Source organism: Rattus norvegicus, chromosome 16 (genome assembly GCF_036323735.1).
Source record: "Rattus norvegicus strain BN/NHsdMcwi chromosome 16, GRCr8, whole genome shotgun sequence".
Taxonomy (NCBI): Eukaryota; Metazoa; Chordata; class Mammalia; order Rodentia; family Muridae; genus Rattus; species Rattus norvegicus.
In genome coordinates this window covers 17,506,568-17,524,981 of record NC_086034.1, presented here as the reverse complement: position 1 = coordinate 17,524,981, position 18,414 = coordinate 17,506,568, and the positions used below count along the sequence as shown (strand labels likewise).

Below are 18,414 nucleotides of genomic sequence, written 5' to 3'. Positions count from 1 at the left end.
TGGAGGGGACAGGATGAGGTTCAGGTCTGAGCTGAGGAGAAAAGCTGAACAAATATTTGTTATCTCCACCTGTGCTGGGGCTATTTTTGCCTGCTGTCAAGTGGGCAGGGGTCATGGGAATCTCTAGGGTTGGCAGGCTGGGTGGACAATGGTGTCACTCCTCCATGGCAAAGGAAGCCAGTGGCGACTTGCTCTGAGTCCACAAAGGAAACATGGATTTGAAGTCAGGAAAACAATTTTCTTTCAGTTTTCACACAAGGCTATGATTTCTGAGGAACTGATGAAGGGCAACATTAGCCTACAGAAGAAAACGGGCAAGAACAAGGCTGCCAGAAATCGCCTGCTCTGTGTTCTGAAACAGGGCTTCACTCGGCAGCCCCCATGTGCTGGGATCACAGGCATGAGTCACTATACACAAGACACTGCGCCTTGCACCTGTCAGTCTTCACCGTGTCACCGACAGACAGGTCCCCCACTTGCTCTCCAGTAGCACCTTCGTCACGATCCTTCTGTCCCAGTGGGTGCTCAGGGAGATGCTATCTACACAGAAGCCAGGCAGTGAGGGGAGCCCTGGGTGCTTGCATGCACAGCCACAGGGGCTGCCAGTGCCTCCCACTTTACCAGCATAACCAGAATGGTACCTCTACAAAGGGCAAGTAGACGCCCTGCCACGCTTTATAAAGTCTTTTTTCAGAGACTGTGATGTCTGCAGTGGGAATGTGTACCCTGTGGTGGAAAGGGTCACAGGTCTGGAGAGGACCCTGGCTGTCTTTAAGGTCTGACCTCTACTGACTACAAGCTGTAAGCATCTACACTGGGGTCACCACAGGGTGAAACGTACGTGTGAATAATTTATATACTTAGAGCCCCAGCCGGACCTTCAGCAAGTTGTTGTTCTTGCCTACTCACTACCACAGAGGTCAGGTAGGAAGGACACTGCAGGTCTCCCAGAGCCTCCACTGTTCAGACCGTGACCCACCCCGGTGAGTTGTTTACTCGTTAATGAGTATCAGGTCACAGGACACCCAGTGGATCCGCCTTGCTGGGTGCAGAAGGGTGGGTGTGCTGAGGTACACACTGCTTCTACTTTCAAACTGTTCAGCTAACTCTGCCCTCAACGGCAGACAGCCTGCAGGCTGCTGAAACCAGCTGGATTAGCATGGGTTCCTCCACAGCCTGGGAAAGCAGCCCATACAGCAAATGGGTGCCTCGTCAGCATCCACAGCCGGGTTAGACCCGGCCCTGGGACAGACCTCCAGAGTTGCCTTGCCAATAGCAGGGCACTGGGTGCACTGAATATGGGAGTTGGGAGACTGCTTCAATGCCAGAATCTTCCCAAAATGGAACAAGTACGTCCTTTCTAAACTCTCCAGTGTACCCAACGTATTATCTCTTTGCCACCATCGTGGGAACGGAATTAAAGTAGTTATATTCAGGGCAGAGGTGCTAACCACAGGCTCAGACAGCAATGCCATTTGACAATACCAAGTAACAAGCGGCTTGGGCACAGACAGGACTGCCAGCACCAGGGCCTTGACCAGCAGGTTCCGTCCTCTTCCTGGGATTTCACAGAAAGGTTGAGAGCATGGAGGATTGGGCTGCTTACAATCCCAGCTGTCCCTGTACTGTGCCTGCAGACCAGTGAGACTGAGAAAGCCATGGCCATTCTGCAGAGATTGCACATGGGTGGGAGGCGACTTGTCTGCTAGAGAATGCCTTTTTTCTTCTGCTCTGGAAGAGGCATCCAATTCAACACAAGGCTAGACCATTTTGTGTGCCTGGATAAGGGCTGCTCACTCTCAGTAGCACTGTGGGGAAGGGGCAAAAAGCTACCATGACCTTACTCCTGTGGTATATCTTGCCTTGTAGATGGGGTGGAGAGGTCATGAGTAGTTATAAAAATGATCAGAACTTAGGGAGAGGTTAAAGGTGACTGGCTGGTGAGTGGGTGTCGCTGGGGCAGCGGGTAGGTTCTGCTGGGAGCCGCAGGGCAGCACTGGCAGGAAGTGGTAGGGTGGGGCCCACCAGGATCCCGCTATCTCAGGCAACCCAATCACTGACGCCCACACAGCCGTTTCCTGAGCTTAAAAAAATCTGTTTCTCTCTTTGCAAATCAACAACTTTTACCTAGAAACTTCAGCGGTGAGTTCTGACTGATCTCCATCTCCGTCCGTTGCAGAAAATACACCACTGTTTACCTGAGGGAGGTGTGTGCTCACTCCAAACGGCAGGTTTCAGGGCTGTTTTGCGTGTGTCTGAAAGCAATCAGTTGCTTCAGTCCCAGACAGACACCTGCAAGCTATTCGATACCTTGATGGACCCTTCTAGAAAAGATCTCCAGGCACGAGAATGCAGAGCTCTCAACACATCCATTTCTGTGCACACCCAGCAGCCTACAGCTCACTCTGAAGCTTCAAGGAGAAAACCCTTAGCATAAGCTGCTGGCCAGCTCAGGAGCTAACAGCAGCAGTGACTGTCCGGAGGCTTGGGAAGGGAGACACTGCAACAGACCAAGCTGATCTCTGTGAAGGCCCGGACTGGAGAGACAGAACACGGCAGCAGAGTAGTGCATAACCACACGCTTCCCAGACCCAACTGACACTCATCCCAGGTGATGACTCTCAGGGGACCCAGGGCTGGCTTTAAGTCTGACACCTTAAACACCAACACTTTTCAACAGAAGACATTTTTCTGAACTATCACCTCATTTGGGTCAGGCCCAGGTAACACAGGTGGCTGTGGGGGGTGGACACACAATACAATGCAGGTCAAGTACAACGTCACCATGCCAATGCTTTACTTACATCTTGAACTCAGGGCTGCCCAGGGACATCTGCCTGGGGCCTTCACACCCCTCGAAGCAGCCTGACTGAACAATCCCTTAGAGTCGGACAGGTGGACCACAGCCCACTAGCCACTTCCAGAAATAGGAATCCAGCAGTGTTTCAGCAGTCACTGTCCCTGGGCTAGAAAAGCCCAGGCAGGAAGGTGGTGGCCTAAGACCAATCTCACATGCGGGGCAGTGGGACTGCAGAGAAGTCCCTGTACCTCATGATTCCCGAGTCAGATATATCACAATGTCTGGGGAAGCACTCTGGGGGTGCTTGGGAGCAGGCACACCCACCTCCTCTATCCCCTCCTAGCCACACTGGGCCCAACCCACTGCAGCGCTCTCATCAGTCTGATATCCCAAGGGTCTGAGCGATGGGGTATGATCAGCTAAAGGTAGTTACTGCTGCACTCTGGTCATATCGTTTTCCCCAATGGAAAATGGGTGGGGAGAAAAGCACCATCCAAAAACAGCCTATGGTGGGGCAGGAGGATGGCTGAGTTCCCAGTCGCTAGAGATCCTGTCTCAAACACCATAAAATAAGATAAAGGTCCCACCTTGGCTTTGCTATGTCTCCTAGCGCCCTGGCTTCTGAGTAAGTGCTGCAGCTGGTCGGTTTGCACTGTTGCCCATCAACCTGGGTAAGTGGCTGTGGCTGATGATAATAAGGACAGGTCGGGGCAGAAGTGCATGGTTGCACTCTAAATTCATGCATGAACCAGGGAGCTGGGGCAAAGAGCCAAATGCTTGTCCATCAAACAGCACTAGTTAGCAGGTCAGCTGAGGCAGGGGAGGTTCCTGAGCTGTGCACAGGTACCAAGTGGTGCCTGTATGGTTAGAAACTAAGATGAGATCAACACAACCACACCACGGGATGCTGGGCTGACATGCATCCACCACACATCTGTACCTACCACCCAGCAGTGTGTACACAACCGAGCCTTTCTGTCCAGCTGCTGCTTCTGGGTAGAGTGAAATGAATAAGGCTTAGGCCCCTACAGGTGCTTTGCTCATGGGTTAGAATGCATGAAAGCCACGATTCTCAGGATGCTGGATTCTCCTGGCTAGGCTCTCCTGATTGCTGATATAAGAGCAAGAGGCAAGTGACAGAGACAAGAAATGGGCAGAGTGGGGGGGGGGCCAAGGCCAGGTGCAGATGACATCTTCCCTGTGACTCTCTGTGGTAAGTGGGCATCGTGTTGCCACATCTCATGGACTCACTGGCAGCGGAAGAGATTAAGAGTGGCACCAAGCCTCCCAAGGTCACAATGGCTGTGACAGAGCCCAGCTTTGCATCAACCACTAAGGAGCCATTAGAGCACCTCAGAAAGGGCTGGCTGATGGCCCTAGGGTCCCAATCTTGGACCTGTTCTTGAGAGATGTGGCTCTGACGCCACTGAGGGCTCGCTCAGCATTTTATACCCATTTTTACTCTCTAAATCTAGCACAAGGAGCAGACATCAAAGGCCATGGGAGGATGTGTGGGGTGGTGTCCATGCTGTTGGAGTGTGTCCCCATGAGAGATACACATGATGCAGGAGTGAGTGGACAGATGAGTTTACAAGCATGTAAGTGCATGACATCTGACACAGGCAGTGTGGCATACTAGGGGAATGCATTCTCATTTGACACTTGAACATTTGGCACCATGAGCACATATGCAAACCATGCACACAGGTGCACACATGTCCAAGTCTTTGCTTTCGAGGTCCATGTGAGCCTTGAGTGATGAAATATGCATGCAAGGGGCTGGAGATGGCTCAGCAGTTAAGAGCACTGACTGCTCTTCCAGAGGTCCTGAGTTCAATTCCCAATAACCACATGGTGGCTCACAGCCATGTATAATGGGACCCGATGTCCTCTTCTGTGCCTCAAGACAGCTACAGTGTACTCATATACATAAAATAAAAAATATTTTTAAAAGAGAAACATGTATGTGAGCACACATGTGATGAGAAGGCGTGTACACAAACACTGCCTGTGAATGAGGGGCATGTATATGTGGGTATGTGTGCTTACATGAACATGCTTGTATTCTACCCTGGGCCGAGTTCCACTGCATGAGGCTACTGAGGTGACGGAGTGCAGGGTGCCGTTCATAGCAGAACACGCTCTTCAGGCTCTTGATCCTTCCCAGTACTTCCCAGAGAATCTACTCTAGTCCCAGTCTGCTGGCCAGACCCCTGGGGACTCATCTGTAAGGAAGGCAGCGTGGACACTGTTCCTGAGAAACCCAGGTGTGCCTAAGTGATAAGAAGGGAGGAGAGCCTCCTCAGGATGTCCTTCTATCCATCCTATGCAGAAAGTGGTGATCATACGGACTGAGCGAGCTGGGGCAGGCTAGGTCCCTCCAAGGGCCACCTGCTCTTATTAGGGACTAGAAAGGAGAGGTTGCACATTTGTGTCACCCAGATGTTCTTTCTTCAGTATTGGAGACCAAAGTGAGGGCCTTGGGCACACAAGGTAAGTGCTCCACCACTGAGCCAGTGAGCTCTGTCCCTAGCTCTTAACATAGAAGTCACACGTACAGGGAGGGCACACTGGCCCTCTGGAAAGCAGGGCTCAGGATAGTGAGGTTACAGGGAAGAGGACAGGAAGCCCCTCGGGCAGCCTTATCTCAACCAGCAGAGCAGAATGAAGGAGAGGCAGGCCATCCTGCTCATCCAAAATATCTACGAAAGCCATCACCTTACCCCGGTGCCCAGCCAGTCAGGGACACCCTGAGCCCCTGCTGTAGCCACCCCAGGCCCTCCCTGAGCCCCTTTGAAGAAGGCACGAGGCCAGGAGGCTGCTAGACAGACACTGAGGGACCATGCAGGTGGAAAACCACTGATGAGGACACCTTAAGTGGGGATCCATGTGTGGATACTGTCATAGCCTGACCACAGGACAGGGAAACAGCACAGCACACACAGCACACTGGGGTGGGGGCGCAACAGGGAGGCAACTTGGCAGAGAGGAGGCAGAGAGGAGACGTCCTGCCCTGGGGTTTGCTCTACTCTGGGCTGCTCAATGGAGGGGCCCTGTGCCCGCCGCCCTGTCCCCACGGGCGGGTGCCGCGAGAGGAGGAAGCGTACTGACCGCTGGGCGGTTTGGGCCGTGGAGGAGCGGGCTTCTTCGGAGGCAGAGCAGGAGTGTCCTGTTTACTTTTAAAGGGGTCATCTGAGAATCCTGTGCCTCCCAAGGAGGAGGAGAAGGGGCCAGAAGGTGGGGGCTGTAAGAGAGGACACGAAAGAGGCAAAAATAGACATTAAAAAGAAGGCACTGAGCAAATGCTCCCGCACCAAAAGCCCTGGCAAGACCCGGGTCCTCTCAAGCCCCCGCTTTCCTCCACCCTCAGAAGCAAGGCCCTCTGCATTTAAGGAAAGCCACCAATACAAGCAGCAGAGAGTAACCCTGTCCTCCAGTGGCGTCTCTTGCTACATTATAGGTTCTTTCCCAACTCAACACTGGATATGGGTCCCCGGGACTTCTGTTCATGATCAGCGAGACATGCATGGTCTCAGCCCCCACTGGACTGGTGCTGGGACAGACCCTCTCTATGCCCCACCAGGTAATTCAGGTGATTCTGCTACAATGGCCGCCCACCCCCATCCGCTGGCATATCCAGTACTATCTCCACCCACTGTTGGTAGCCAGGTCAGCTTGTTTCCCTTGTCCAGTGTTCAGTCTAACTAGTCCCCACTTCCCTGCCTGAAATAAGACAGTTGAAATCAGATGGTGAGTAGGAGTAAACACGTGGACAGGATGAAGGGACACACGGTGAGCAGGTATGTAGATGATGAGTAATGGTTAGATAGATGGGTGGGTTGATGGTTATGTGGATTAATGGATAACTATGTGGGAGGGTAGACAGATGAAGGGATAGACCGATATGGGTAAATGGATGAGTAGTTGGATGGTTAGTTTAAACCCTCAACTTGACACAATCTACAATCACCAGGGAAGAAAGTCTCAATAACGAGGGCTCAAAGTCTAGATAAGGTTGGCCTGTAGGCATGGGGGAGAGGACTGTCTTGATTACATGAATTGAGGTGGGAAGACCTGCCCACTGTGGGCGGCACCACTCCCTAAGTAGGGAATCCTGAAAGTGATAGAGTTAAATACAAATATACACGTGTTTATTCCCTGATCTCAAACAGCCGATATCACAGGGATGTGACTGGCTGCTCAAGTCCTACCCTGACTTCCACACAGGGATAAACTAACATGCCCCTCTCCCTTAAAGTTGACAGAATATTTTATTAGCACAACATGAAAGAAACTAGGGCAGATGGATGGAATAACAAGTAGATGGACAGTGGGTAGACACAAGAATGAACTGATGAAGGAAGTATGGATGGATGAGTCAAGAGAAAGGGAAGACGGAGGGACAGGTGGGTGTGAGAGTAGAGAGGCTGCTGGTACAATGGTGGAGAGAGCAGCACCATGGGGCTGATGCAAGATCACATTCCAAGCACTTTTCAAGGCATACAGGGTCCCATCCTCCTGTGGCCAAGTCTTGGGCCTTATCCCCAGCCCATCTCCACAAACAAACAAACAAACAAGGCTTGGTACGATGACCCATGGAGCTCTGAGAACGCCCCTGAGTACTCAGCCAAGACCTAGAGACCCCATGTGTAGTTCAACAGCTGGAGCCCACTCTGGCTGAGCCCTGCCTGTCGGTCATCACTCTGCCTGGGCCTCCCTCCTGTGGTACAGGCCTCTTCCACTTATGGTTCAGGGTCAGTTGCCGAACGGTGGCTGGCAGGGGCCTGTGTGTCAGCATCATAGGGTACAGTGCCTCTGACTAATGGGGGACACAGCCTTGAGAGACAAGATCAACTGAGGTGCTCACAGGAAAGCTGGTTCCTTCCACATGAGAGGACAACTGCTGTGTGGGGAGGGGTGGGTAAGAAACACTGCTTTCTGGTGTTGGGTGGTCCTGAAGTTTCCTGATCCTCCTGCCTCAGTCTCTTGGGAGCTAGGAGGATAGGCAGGTGTTATCACACCTGGTGGAGAGCAAGCAAATAGGGAAGTGAAATGGGGCCGGCATGGACTGCCGCCAAGCCTGCTAACCTGAGCTTAATCCCTGGACCTGTGTGGTAGAAAGAGGAAACTCAAGTAATCACACACGCACATGGGCAGTCGACACATAGAGAAATAAAATAAAATATAGTTTAAAAGAATTAAAGTGAAACTGAGAGTGCTGGCTGCTCTTGCAGAGGTCCTGGGTTTGGTTCCCAGAACCCAAATGGCAGGTCAGAACTGTCTATAACTGCAGCCCTAGGGATCTTATTCTGTCTTTTGACCTCTAGCACAGGCATATATGCAAGCAGAACACGGATACATATAAAGTAATTTATAAACAAATTTTTTAGTGAAATATTTGAGAGGGTACGGTAGCACACACCTTTAATCCCAGCACAGGAGGATCTCTGAGCTCTAGACCAGTTAGAGTGATAGTGAGACCCTGTGATGGACAGTTTGATGTCACCTAGACACAGCTAAAGTCATCTGAGAAGAGAGGGAGCCTCAATTAAGAAAATTTCTCCAGCCGGGCAGTTGTGATAGATACCTTTAATCCTAGCACTCTTGAGTTTGAGACCAGCTTGGTCTACAGTGCAAGTTTCAGACAGTCAAAACTACAGAGAAACCCGGTTTGAAAAACAGATACACAGACATATACAGACACACACACACGGGGGGGGGGGGGGATGAATAAGATTGGGATGCAGGTAAGTCTGTAGAACATTTTCTTATTACTGATCGATGGGAGGGCCCAGCCCATTGTGGGTGGAGCCATCCCTGGGCTGGTGGTTCTGGGTTCTACAAGAAAGCAGGCTGAAGAAGCCATGGGGAACAAGGCAGTAAGCAGCACCCTCCATGGCCTCTGCATCAGTTCCTGACTCCAGGTTCCTGCCCTGTGTTAGTTCCAGTCCTGACTTCCTTTGATGATGAGCAGCAATGTGGAAGTATAAGTCAAATAAAGTTTCCTCCCCAACTTTCTTTGGTCATGGCATTTCATCATAGCAATGGTAACACTAAGACAGCCCCTTTCTCAAAAAGAGTGAAATGTTTAATAAAGTGGACAGCAACACGTTTTACCCAGCATACAAGATAATGAGCGAAGTACAGGTCCAATACATCCAGTGTTGCCAGGCATGATGGCACAGCTGCCACCCCAGGGTGTCTACAAACACTGGGCAGAAGTGAAAATGAAGATGACACGAAGCTCCTCAGAGAGTGAGAGGAGTCAGTGTTTTCTGTTTCCTCCAACAGGGCAGGCCAAGGACAGAAAGTGAGCCAGAGAACTCAGGACCCATGGCAGAGTCAGACTAAAGGGAGACTGTGACTCAACCAGAGAAGCAGCCTGGCTCTGGCCACACACCGCCCCCTTGCAGGAGCGTGTCAGGGACTTGTAGCTTACGAGTATGGAATCCAAGCTGATAACAGCAGGCCTCTTGCCAGGCCCTTCAGTGCTTTCTGGAAGCTTCTGGGCAGGAGATGGCTACTTTTACCTCCTTCCTAGGGGCCTGTGAGAGAATTCTACTACTACCATTACCCCTGCTTTACACACAGGCAGATTAAGGCACAGAAATCAATGTGGCTAGCCCAGATATACCTCGGATCAGTGTTGACCCGATACACCTTGTCCACTACCTAGGTCTGGATACCTTGGCACTGTCTGCAGGGTAGGCATAGAGCCACAACATGGAAACTATCCCTGTTCTCAGTCTGATACGCATGGCTTCAGGGGAGAAACAGCCAGGAGGGACACAGGGAGAAGGTAGTTTCTCCAAAAGAGAACAGGGTTCTGGGGCTGGAGACACAGCCAATGGGTAAAGGACCTGAGCACCCTTGTGAAGAGCCGGGTGTTGCTGCTTCTGTGGTCTATGTCTACAGCCCTAGAGTCAGGGGGAGAGACAGGACCACCAGGGCTGGCTTGCCAGTCTAAGTGAAGCTGTGAGCTGCAGGTTCAGTGAAAAGCATCTCAAACAATAAGATTGGTTACGGAAGACAACTAACACGTATACGCACACATCATATGCACATGTGCACATGCATACCCAAGAAACCAGGGCTCTGTAAGCCCCAGATTTACAGGAAGTCTTTTTAAAAACAGATTTATTTATTATATATAAATACATTGTGGCTGTCTTCAGACACACCAGAAGAGGGCATCAGGTCCCATTACAGATGGTTGTGAGCCACCATGTGGTTGCTGGGAATTGAACTCAGGACCTCTGGAAGAGCAGTCAGTGCTCTTAACCACTGAGCCATCTCTCCAGCCCCCACCCCCACCCCTCTAGATTCACAGACCTAACCAGACCCCCCCTCCCCCGCCCCCAAATCCTTATTCTGTAGAGCTAGGAGCTTCATGCAGGAAGGCCTGGCGGGCTGTCAGGCTGCAGAGCAGGGAGGAGTAGAGACTCTACTAAGAACACTCTCAAGTCTTTATACACAAATGGCAGAATCTTAATTCAAAGCTTGTCCACGGAAGTTTCCAGATCATCCTGGTCAGGCTGCAGGCCCCTGTGGTCAGAGGTGAGCTGGGTTACTCAACCTGGGCTGAAATCCCAGTCCAACTGCCTGTGCCTTGCTTGCTTCCCCATCTGTACTGTGACGGACAGACCAGCAGAGATGGCACAGTGACTACAGCTGCCCCACCTTGTCATGTCATGGTCCATCATGCTGAGAACATGAAGAGGAAAAGGTTCCAGAAAAACAGTTCCTGAGTCTGAAATAACTTTTACTGCAGCATGCTGTGACTCTTCCACTTGCCAACTGTTCCTTGTTTACAAGTCATGCTTTTCCAGAAGTGCAAAGGGAGCAGTGAACACAGGGTCAGGCATCCACTGGGGGAGGGCTCCCAAGATGGGTCCTCACAGGCTAAGAGGACACTTCTGTATCGTGAGGCATGTGGGCGATCCCACCTCTTTCTGAAGCTTATGTCTACAGACTCTCAACTCCTCCTGCCTTGGGGACTGGGAAGAGATAGAACAGGGTCATCTACAGGTTAGTGGTTGTTTTTGTTTTGTTTTGTTTTTTGGAGACAGGGTCTTGCTATAACCTGAGGCTGCCCTCAAATGCATGCTACTCTAGCCTCCAGACAAGATGCAGGATGAGAGATGTGTACCACTCAGTATCTTTTGATGCTGGAGAGATGGCTCAATAAACTTGCAAGCAGGCCTAGTGACCTGAATCCCTGGGTTCACATGGTGGAAAAAAAATATTGACTCAAGCTTGGCACATGGGTGCCATGATACCCTGCCCCCAAAGAAATGCAATTTAATAAAGAAAACAAAAAGGTACTCGTGGGGTTGGGGATTTAGCTCAGTGGTAGAGCACTTGCCTAGCAAGCGCAAGGCCCTGGGTTCGGTCCCCAGCTCCGAAAAAAAGAAAAAAGAAAAAAAGGTACTCGTTAGCTGACGGTGCGTAAGCGCTCAAGCCCGTGTGTACTCGGTCCTGAGTCCAGGGTCTGAAATCCAGGAGCCTAACGGCAGAGAAGGCTGCAGTACAGATGAGGTTTCTTGGTCTTAGGATGTTTCTTGGGACAGGTCTCCTGAGTCACAGGCAGGAGGATGAGGGCCTAAGCAGTTCTACTTTCTAATCCACACAGGACCCAGTATTGCTTGACTCACCAGGTGGCTGCAACGTCCCAGGCCAGACAGATGTCACCTCCCCTGGGGGCTTAAGTCCACCGAACTATCTGTTACCTTGAAAGGGACAGGCTTGACTGTGTCAGCCTGGCTCCCCTCATACGGGCTCTGTCCACAACGCCAGGCAATATTCCACTCCAAGTTCACTTTATTATTTTCTTTCTTTCTTTTTTGGAAATGTCTCACTGTGTATCCTTGGATGGTCTAAATCATTATGTAGACCAGGCTAGCCTTGATCTCACAGAGATCCACCTGCCTTTGCCTCCCAGGTGCTGAGATTGGGCCCCCTTGGAGCTGTTCTGACAGTATTAGGCTTCTCAGTCTCTGGAACTGGCTCTTTCCTACTCAGGTGCTGGATGTAAGGCTGCTGTTTTTAAAAGTCTTCCCACAGGGCCTGGGAGCTGGGGAAAAACAAGGTATGCTTTCACTGACAGCAAGGACTCAGAGGTAGGGGTGAGCTAACCACTGCTACTGCCTCAAAATCTTATCAACATAGGTTGTTCATACCTTCTTTTTTTTTCCCCCCTGGAGCTGGGGACCGAACCCAGGGCCTTGCGCTTCCTAGGCAAGCGCTCTACCACTGAGCTAAATCCGCAACCCCTGTTCATACCTTCTTAAGAGCAGTGTCGAGGAATAGCCCAAAAGGACTGAAGGTGAAGCCCCTGCCCAGCATGCAGGGGGACCCTGTGTTCCATCGGCACCAATGCAAAGATTTTCAAAAAAGAAAAAGAAAACAACAACACCAAACCAAACCACATTCCGGCTGAAAGTCACTACTACTACACAGGTGGCCTTTCTTCTGGGTGCGGGTGCAGCGAGGGTGAGAAGCTAATTTGCATTCTCGAGTGCTCTAACACACTTTAGGGAACTCACTCACTTTGATCTCCTTTCTGGCTGCAGGCTGGGATGAACTCAGGGGCCTGACCATGCTCTGCAGGCCTAGGCCACCGACCACACCTGCTGCCAGGGAGCTCATTTAAAGCGAACAAATGCTATAGAGGCTTAGCGAGTGCCTAGAATACTCAGCTGGGAACCCGTGCTGGCCTCTGTCGAGATGATACAAGCTGAAGTCATCATCAGCGAGGAGGGAGCCTCAGATGAGGCAATGGGTCCATAAGGGCATTTTTTTCAATCAGTGAATTATGGGGGAGGGCCCAGCCCATTGTGGGTGGTGCCATCCCTGAGCTGGTGGTCCTGGCTTCTTTAAGAAGCAGAGTGAGGGCTGCAGAGATGGCTCAGCAGTTAAGAGCACTGACTGCTCTTCCATAGGTCCTGAGTTCAATTCCCAGCAACCACACGGTGGCCCACAACCATCTGTGATGAGATCTGATGTCCTCTTCTGGTGTCTGAAGACAGCTACAGTGTACTTTATAATAAATTAATAGATCTTAAAAAAAAAAAAAAAAGCAGGGTGAGCAAGCCAGTGAATAGCACCCTCCGTGGCCTCTGCATCAGCTCCTGTCTCCAGGTTCCTGCCCTGTGTGTTCCTGCCCAAGTGTAAACCAGACAGACCCTTTCCTCCCCAAGTTACTTTGCTCATGGAGTTTCATCGCAGCCGTGGTAACCCAAAGACAGACTCTACCACAGGATGCCTGCTGGAACTAGCCTGCTGTCACCTTCCTCAGCACAGCTGTGCAGAGCTGGGACACTCTAATTCGAGGACTGAGGAACGGTACATATTGTTGCCCCACCCTGCTCAGGTGCGGAAGGGCTGGTGGTGATGGTTAAAAAAAGAAAAAAAGAAAGCTAAGAGGAAAAAAAAGCCCTTGCCACTCTACTTTCATTTCCCTTCAAATGTATTTATACTGGGTGTTGTTCTTGAAAACTAGCAAGGTAACCAGAGAGGAAAATCAGTAGTGGGTGGGGGTAGGGCAGGCCCAGTCCTTACAACTGTCATGAAGTCAAGGAGCCCCAGGATGGTGCAAATACTGTATGAGACAAGGTCTTCCACAATCCTCCCCAACTCTGTCCTGGCCCAGAGCCAAGAACAGGACGTAGGCCTGGCTTTCCTACCCCAGTTGCACGGGGCCTGGGGGTGAGAGGACACCCAGCAACATAGGCTTATATTCCTGGGGAGAAGAGGCTTTGTATCTGGGGGGTAGCTGGGCAGAGATCGAGGAAGGACTAGGTAGGGATGGCAGCAAGCGCTTTCTCCAGCCTTGAATCTCAGCACATCAGGTGGAGAACAGCATAGACTCCAACCCACAGCCATGTGCATGGCCACCCACTGAACACTCTGAATTTACTAACATCTTTACACATCTGTGATGTATTCCCATAGCTGTCATTCTCTCCAACTCCCAAGGAACCCTTTCTTCCCAAGTAGTCCCCTCCTGTGTGTCTGGTGCTCTGGTTCTTTCTATGACTCTGAGTTTAAGTAGGGCAGTTTGTATCCATATAACCAGCCAGCCAGTGGCCACAGCACAGCAGAGAAACTCCTCCATCAGAACCTACAGCCTCAGACACCTTGTACACTTGGCCAGGCCTTTGCTGAGTCTGACAATGAGCCTAGAGAGCAGAAAGGAACCCACTGAAGACAGCTTGAGACAACCTTGATCACCAGCCCTTGTAGGCTACTGCCCCCATGTGGCTGAAATTTCCTGTGCCCAGCGGCTGCCTCTGCCTATTCAGTACCAGGTGCTGCCTAAGGGACAGCTGCTTCTGGATCTGCACACAATGGGCTCCTAAGTGTGCCAGAGGCGAGCCTCCTGCCTGAAGCCATGCCTCCCCATGCCTCTGTGTGTGCTTGTCACCGTGCTGTAGCATGTCAAGTGTTGCTCTTGCTGCCAGCCTTTGACACCTGAGAGTGACTGGGCAGCTGAGACTGCATAAAGAGGGCATGCTGAGGGAGGGCAGAGAGCCCAGGTTTGGGTGCTGGCTGCCACTTGTGCTTGGTCTCCATCTCTTGGGGTTCCACATCTGAATTCATTCAACCAACCTCAAACTGAAGAGAGAAAAACACTGAATCTGTACTGAGCACACCCAGGCAGCTTCTTTCCATCTGACTATGAAGGAAATAATGCATGCAGCACTCGATCCTGCAAGGCCCCTGAAGCCACCCACAGTACAGCCTGTCATGTTCACAGTGAACAAGTCATGCCACAGGAGAGATGACATCTCCTGGGGCACCATGCAACCCATCTTTATGGATAAAGGGAATGTCCGCACCCTCAGAACCCCTCCCACTGTCTCCTTCAGGTGGACAGAACCAACAGGGGACAGGATTGCTGCCCCATGACTCCCTCACCACCTAATGGCCCCAGTAGGAGGATGGACTCTGCTGGGGAAACCATGCCCCATGAGGAGCATTTGTAAGGCACAGCACATCATTCTAAGGATAGATCTGTCCCTTGCCAGGAGAGCAGAGTAAACAAGGTGCTGGGTCAGACAAACAAGGGCCGAGACAGCATACCTGTGACACTGTCCTTAACTTACTTTGCTGCCACAGGCTGGCTTTACCTTTTTATTCATTGTCAAAGACGACACCAACATACATCAAACCAACTGACACAACGCACCTGGTGAGTTGGGCTAGGATCTAGGACTTAGTCCCTCTCACCAGGACCAGGTTAGCAAGGTCCTGATAAGGATGAACCTTCCTGCTTTCCTCTCCAGACAGGTCTGTCTCCCTGTGGAGCCCAGGCTGGCCTTTCAGGCACAGCAGTCCTCCCACCTGAGCCTCCTAAGTGCTGGAGGAAAGCCTGCACCCAACCAGGTCATCTGGGGGCGGGGCTACCTGCCGGCTGACTTCTGGCAGAGTTCAAGATGTGGCTCTCTAATCATGTACCTTTCAATGAGTGACGCCAGCCACAGTGTATTCCAGAGCCAGAGCAGACAAGGAAGCCTTTCAGACATTTCTGTTCAAGGCAGGGCTGTGGCTTCTGTCCCTAGGTAGTGCAGGCTGTCTTCCTCTGCATATTCATTCGCACTTGTTTTGCGCTCACCATCCAATACCCTCGAGAGTTTAGTCTATGGAGGCTTCAGGCATTTGTGTGGTCAACTTTATCCAGATACCTCAAGCCTCAGGCCTGTTATCCTGGCCTCCTGGGACCAACGAGTCTATCTCTTCCTTCCCTAGAGCCTTGGCAGACAGAAAAGTGTGCTTGGCCACAGAAATGCCAACTTCATATCCTCAGAGCTGATCCTTGTGTGATGCTAGTGAGAGCAAGATGGGCAATGGCTGACGGCACCTGTGGGACAGCATGGCTACAGCAGCTTCCAGTGGACCTGTCCTCTCACTGCTGTGTACAGTTGTGCTCAAGAGTGTGACAAGTGCAGGCAACGCACATGTGACAGCACTCATGTCTGCCTACTCGCACAAGCAGCATGTGGACACAGGCCATGGCTTGACCTTCTTGGGAGGGGCCTTACCTTGGACATCTGACTGAAGTCAGCGAAACCCTCGGCACTGCTGAAGGAGCTGCTTCCAAAGGGGTCTAGTGTTCCGAAGGGATCTGTGAGTAGCACCAACACAGTTGGGGTTATGGTCTGAGCAGATGTGCCTAAGAGTCAAGGGCAACCCTAAAGTTTGCCCTTGGAAATCCTAGAAGCAAGAGACTCAGGGCTGTGAATGTTTCCGGGAGGAAGGTTCCTATGAGGTCAGTGAATCACAGTGGGTAAAGGACAGATGAGTTCCTGCCTGAACCTGCCATCCCACCAGTCCAGGAGAAGCAGAGGAGATGAAGAGAATGGCCATTTCTGTGTGCGGGGGTCTCCCTCTGCAGCCCAGGCCTGTCTGGAACTCGGAGACCCTGCTTCTGACCCCAGAGTAGGATTATTAAAGGTGTGCACTACCACACCGGGTTCTGATGAGACTTAAGTGATCCTCAGTTTCCCAGTGCTAGGAAGATGTGGGTGCCATTAAGCTTGGAAAACTGTGGACTGTCCCCATTAAGAACAATGAGCCCCTACAGCACTGGTTATTAACAGAAAACCCTACAGTCTGGAAGAAAGCCAGCTCCTGCTGAGAAAAACAGCCCTGTGAGGGGTGAGATGGGGGAGGAGGGCATTCACTTTAGCCTGAGAGTCTCAGGCAAAGACCTAAACGTCTCCCCGAAGGGCACACTTATCTGGGGACTGATGGTATTACTGAGGTGTGACGTGGTCAGGAGGACAGGAGCTTCAAGACTCTCTCACCTGAACCTTTCGAGGAGATGCTGGAGGATGAGAAGGGATCACTGGACTCGAATGGGTCGAGCTGAGGGAGGAGAGAGAAAAAGTTTACTCTGATGTCTAGCCTCTAAACCATACTTTCCCTAACAGTTTTAAATGCCATGAACAATACTGCACCTCAGGGAGGGTGGGGTGACTAGACAAATCTGGGCAGTGGAGCAAAATCCTCAACAGATGCACTGATGAATTCTACAGTTCCCACAAATTACCAATGAAGTGAAGGCCTGAGAATCGAACCACAGCCAGACATAGACAACATTAAGATCTGACAGACAGGAAGAGGGTGGAGCCTAGGATTCCCTGGTGAGGGTTGGGAGCATGGTTCAATAAAGTGAGGAAAAGTCTGTTTTCCTGACACAGGCCTGGCCAATTCTAAGATCACTCAACAGGCTTGAAGGCACAACCCTTTAATCACAGCACTGGGGAGGCAGAGGCAGAGGCAGAGGCAGAGGCAGAGGCAGGCAGGTGTCTGAGTTGGAGAGCAGTCTGGTATCCTAGAGAAACCCTGCTTCAAAAAAGCCAAAACGAACAAACAAATAATAAAAATTTTATGTAAAAGTACCTAACTCATTTAAACTCACACCTGTCATCTCAGCACACAGGACGCCAAGGCAGGAGGATGCCTGCAACTTTGAAGCCAGTTGGGACTACCCAGAGAGACTATGCCTCAAAAAGGAATAGAGAAATGGAGAGAGAGAGCTAGATAAAAGGATCAAAGCAAGAGTGACAAGGCTGCCAGGTGGGGACACAACAGATTCTCTGAGTCCCAGGCCAGCCAGGGCTACACAGAGTACCTGTCTCAAAACATAAAGTTCTGAGCTGGAGCTCGGTGGTTACAAGCACTGGCTGCCCCTCCTGCTGGCTCACAACCATGTCTAACTGGAGGGTCAGGGATCTGATGCCCTCTTCTGGCCTCTATAGGCACCAGGTACTCACATTGTGCACAAACAGACATAGAGGCAAACACCTATACAAGTAAAATAAAAACTTTTTTAAAATCTTAAAAAAAAAAAAAAATCCCAACAGAAATGCAATTATAGTCTGTGTTTCATGCCCCAGCATGCACTCTAGGGTTGTGCACACATAGTGAACTAACTGGGGATGGGACCCCAGTCTCACCATGAAAATCAGTTGCTTCTCTTGTGTGGGCTAGGTCTATATGTGAAGGCCAGAGGTACCTACTGTCCTAGTCCATCACTCTCTGCCTTGCTCCTTTGAGGCAGGGTCTCTCACTGAATATGGAGCTGGGCTGACAGCCTCAAGCCCCCGTGTCCTCTGATCTTTCTGGCTCAGCAACAGGGTTGCAGCTGTGCACGTCCAAGAGCACAGGCGGTTTGTTTCATGGGTCCTAGGGTCTGAGTGCAGCTCAGGCTTGCACAGTGTGCTCTTTAGCGCTATCATTCCAGGGCCCCCTCCCTGCCCTGTGGGCTTTTTGTTTTTTTCTTCTTTGAGACAGCATCTCACTATGTAACCCAACTACTTGCTATGAAGACCAGGCTGACCTCAAACTGTTTCTTACACTCAGGATTCAGCCTGAGGAGAAATTCACACAGCATTCTGAGTGCAGCTGCACTCTAGCATGTCTGACACCGGAGATCAGGTGTGGGACTTTGCCTTTGTATCATGACATCATGTCTGGCATGGGCAGACTAGATCCTCTGAAAGTTACACTAGAGGGAAAAGCAAGCAAGCTTGGTCCCTTCAAGCCTTATCGTTTTTTTCCTCTGGCTTCTGCAATGTTATTTTTCACACCAGAACCAGTGGCCATAT

General features: G+C 51.0%; 1 protein-coding gene across 22 annotated transcripts in view; it reads right to left on the bottom strand.

Moving 5' to 3' along the window:
• The window catches only part of Eps15l1 (epidermal growth factor receptor pathway substrate 15-like 1), a 113,495-nt gene that overhangs the window by 48,843 nt on the left and 46,238 nt on the right, over positions 1–18,414 (bottom strand). For 6 of the 22 annotated variants that reach the window (XM_017600166.3, XM_017600168.3, XM_006252804.5 and 3 more), the window contains exons 20-22: positions 16,609–16,669; positions 15,844–15,926; positions 5,912–6,044 (exon numbers count right to left, since the gene is read on the bottom strand). In XM_017600166.3, the coding sequence (XP_017455655.1) occupies positions 5,912–6,044; positions 15,844–15,926; positions 16,609–16,669 (277 nt within the window). Of the gene's footprint in view, positions 1–3,744; positions 3,793–5,911; positions 6,045–9,920; positions 11,874–15,843; positions 15,927–16,608; positions 16,670–18,414 lie in introns of those variants that run through there. The other 16 variants (XM_063275500.1, XM_063275502.1, XM_017600169.3 and 13 more) reach the window with 6 other exon arrangements.